This window comes from Austrofundulus limnaeus, unplaced genomic scaffold (genome assembly GCF_001266775.1).
Source record: "Austrofundulus limnaeus strain Quisiro unplaced genomic scaffold, Austrofundulus_limnaeus-1.0 Scaffold4, whole genome shotgun sequence".
Lineage (NCBI taxonomy): Eukaryota > Metazoa > Chordata > Actinopteri > Cyprinodontiformes > Rivulidae > Austrofundulus > Austrofundulus limnaeus.
In genome coordinates this window covers 3,864,261-3,867,959 of record NW_013952406.1, presented here as the reverse complement: position 1 = coordinate 3,867,959, position 3,699 = coordinate 3,864,261, and the positions used below count along the sequence as shown (strand labels likewise).

The 3,699-nt window shown below is 35.5% G+C and overlaps 1 protein-coding gene across 1 annotated transcript in view; it reads left to right on the top strand.

Annotated features, from left to right (window-relative positions):
• Positions 1-2,000: 2,000 nt before the first annotated feature.
• ubfd1 (ubiquitin family domain containing 1) overlaps positions 2,001-3,699 on the top strand; it is a gene marked incomplete at its 5' end in the record, with an annotated part of 7,499 nt that continues 5,800 nt past the window's right edge. The window contains 5 exon segments of the mRNA XM_014023816.1: positions 2,001-2,267; positions 2,350-2,558; positions 2,637-2,702; positions 2,785-2,890; positions 2,983-3,065. Of these exon segments, the coding sequence (XP_013879270.1) occupies positions 2,001-2,267; positions 2,350-2,558; positions 2,637-2,702; positions 2,785-2,890; positions 2,983-3,065 (731 nt within the window).

Sequence of the window (3,699 nt, the reverse complement as noted above, 5' to 3'; positions counted from 1 at the left end):
TTTCTGTCTCTTCTTCTTCGTGACAATTTACATTTAACTTTGCTGCCGTCCACAGGTGACCAAGAGGAACATCCATGTGAAAATCAATTTGAAGTTTATGAAGTTACAAGTATTTTGTAATCACAAAACTGCTTAAATGTGCGTGCTATTTAAAATATATTGAGAAAAAGAGAAGAAAATAAATCATAGCCGTTGAATGATCAGAAATTGCTCAATTAATAAGTTGTACTTTATGTAGTTTCATTTGACCTAAATAAACAGTTGGCAACCGATAAAACACATTTGATTAAATCGCGTATAATATTTAATAAGAGGTACAAAAAAAGTGCCAGCTTTATGTTTATTTTGGGGGCCGCAACAAGAACAACAACAAAGAGGCGTAATAAAGCAAGAGAGTAACTCTCCATGCACTTCCGGGTTTGCCTGAATTCACAACGTGACTTAGAATTAACGCTTAAATCCATTTTAAGATATTTATTTTCATTTGTTTTTCACTTACATATAATTTAATTAATCACAAACAAAATCAMCTTTTTATTGTTGTTATCTTGGTCCGTGCTCATTTCCATCAAGTTTTAATAAAAAAAAATTTGATCGTCATTTATTTCCTGTATGGGTTCATCCTGCTTCCTGTTCGCCACCACAACCTACGGATTGTACACAATCATCATGGCGACSCAGGATGGTAGGTATAGAGGAAAATTGAGCTAAATTCCGCCAATATTTTCACTCTAATTGTAAACTGTTTTTWTGAAACTGCACACGAGTCTTAAATAATCGTAAATATGTGGTATTATCGAGAGACTGTAACACAAAATTGTGTTTTTAAATATCGCTTGTCTTAAAATGCTCACGAGTGCAGTRAACGTACGTTGCCGATAACGCTAACGCTAGTAAATGCTAAGGTACGAAAAATTAACAAATGTGGGATTTATCTAGCTAATCTCACGGTGTTATAGTTGCTAAAATTTTCTTTYTGTGTTACTGAAGCGCCAGCATGTTGTACCTTTACGTCAACCAGTTTTTATACAGTGAAGCTAAAACTCGATGTTGTCAGATAACTTGTTTTTTTAGTAAGAACTAAATAAATAGATGCCACTAAAAGTTCCCAGCATCAAACACAATTAATKTTATTTTATTCCAAGAGCTGGGGAAAAGAAAGAAAGAGAAAAAATACAATAGAAAGAGCTGGAAATAACTCGATGCAGAAAGTAGCAGAAAAAAGCGAAACTACTGTTTAATGTTTTAAAGGTTTGTCTGTTTTTTATTATTAAGTTTTACTTTTTATTTACTATGGCGTAAAGCAAGGGAGAAAGAAAGACAATTAGATTATCAGATTAAGTCGCACAAATTCTGCAAATAAACTGTGCAAAATTTATTGTACGTAAAAAATTGGCAAAATTAAAGAAATATGTCAGAAAGACATCAGAGGACTATGACAATATTTAGCAACGMATAAATGTAGCAATCGATTAAAAGGATGCAGCAAAATATCAACTTTATAACAACTACTGCATAATGTGATTGAAACTCTTCAAGTAAAAAAAAAACTTTAAATATAAAAATTTGATTTCAGCTGTGCAAAGAAACAACAACAAAATTTAAACATTACAGTTTGAGGAGACACATATGTGACACATGTATCCAACAAACTGGACTTATATTTTGAATTTGAGGATGTTTTGCAGGAAACTGAACTCCACACTCTCCGTTTTCAAACTGAGAAAGCTTGTTCTCTGGATAAAAAGCAAAACATCTTTAACTTCAGAATAGATTTTTAAGTATCTGTTTCTCCTGTGACAAAAAAGTTATACTTGCATTGAACAGTGTCCAAGTTAAAAACTCACAGGTTTGTTGACTTAAGCTTCAGTCTAGAAGAAACTCTTGGTAATCGGAGCAAGACTGATTTAGGGCTACATTGAAATTGGGAAATATGTTTAGAGCTGGTTCTACTCCTGCGCAGAATTCTGTTTCACCAAATAACTTGATTTTTTTTACAGGAAGTGAAGGAGTCACGATGGAAACCGAGGAGAAGCCGAAAGAAGCCGAATCACTTGGCGAAGACGTCGAGAAAGCCGAAGCCACGTCTGAAACGGATGCAGGAAATGCCACAACTCAGGACTCTAGTATTAGCAATGGCGACGATGCAGATGACAAGCAGGAGACGGTGGATCTGAAGATTATCTGGAACAAGAACAAATACGATCTGAAAATTCCCGTCGACAGCACCGGAGCCAAACTAAAAGAGAGGATTCACTCGCTCACTGGTGTGCATTCAGGGAGCTTTACGTGTGACTGTAGATGAGCTGTTTTTAAAAAAAACGTGTTGATTTCTCTGTCTTCTGTCAGGTCTTCCACCAGCAATGCAGAAAGTGATGTACAAAGGATTGCTTCCAGAGGACAAGACGCTACGTSAAATAAAAGTTACAAGTGGTGCAAAAATAATGGTGGTAGGATCCACGATAAACGATGTATTAGCTGTCAACACGCCGAAAGAGGTCGTCCAGCAAGAAGTTAAAGCTGAGGAAAACAAGAAAGAACCTTTATGCAGGCAAAAGGTGAGGCTTCTTACGTTTTCAAGTTCTGCAAACGTTCACGTTTTTGTGGTTTTGTTTTTACCTGCAATGTGATTACAGCAACACAGGAAAGTATTAGACAAAGGTAAACCAGAAGACATTATGCCAGCGATTAAAGGAGCAAAGGTGAGAGCTGTTGGATCATAWACGGCATATAGTGTTTATATGAGTAGCAAACAGAATAATAGCTGCATTGTGCRGCTAACAGGAACGATTGCCAACTGTGCCTTTATCTGGAATGTTTAACAAGTCTGGAGGAAAAGTAAGACTCACATTCAAACTGGAGCAAGATCAATTATGGATTGGAACAAAAGGTGAGAGGATGGTTATCCTGTSTTGTTTTCGTTTCTTTTTATGTCAAACCCATATGATTGAAACTGTTGTGTTTTTGATTTCTCGTCTGCAGAGAGAACAGAAAAAGTCCCAATGGGCTCCATAAAAAACGTAGTGTCTGAACCCATCGAAGGCCATGAGGACTATCACATGATGGTAACTACTCTCAATGCCTCCTGTGTGCCACCTCTATTTATTTTGTAAAAAAAAAAGAAATCAAATGCTAAAACACGACGACAGATGATACCTTTGAGGTGTCACTTAGGGAAGTGGTAAAATTGTTCAGTGTATTTGTAGAGAATGAGCAGATCAAGACTTTTGTTTACAACTGTTATAGGTTCAGGTTCAGATTTATTCGAGTCCCAAAAGGGCAATTAATGTTGCAGCAAGTGTAAGTAAGTAAAAGTAAGTAAAGTTTTATTTATAAAGCGCCTTTCACAGAAATATCTTCACAAGGTGTTGTACAGTCATTAACAGTATAAAAATGGTGAAAAGAATAAAATTAAACAGAAAAATATAATTACACATAAGCAACGAAAATTGAACATCAAATCAGGAATTAACTTCTAAAATTGTAAATCAAACACAAGGTCAATGCAGGTCAAAATATACAATAATACACAAAAACATAATGTGCCTCTTTTGACAATGACGAACTGGGACTGAGAAGAGGGGCAAACGAAAAGTGAAACTGGAGACAACGAGACTTATTGAAGTGCATGTTACATACAGCGGGTAAAATAAGTATTGAACACGTCAACATTTTTCTCAGTAAATATATTACTAGAGG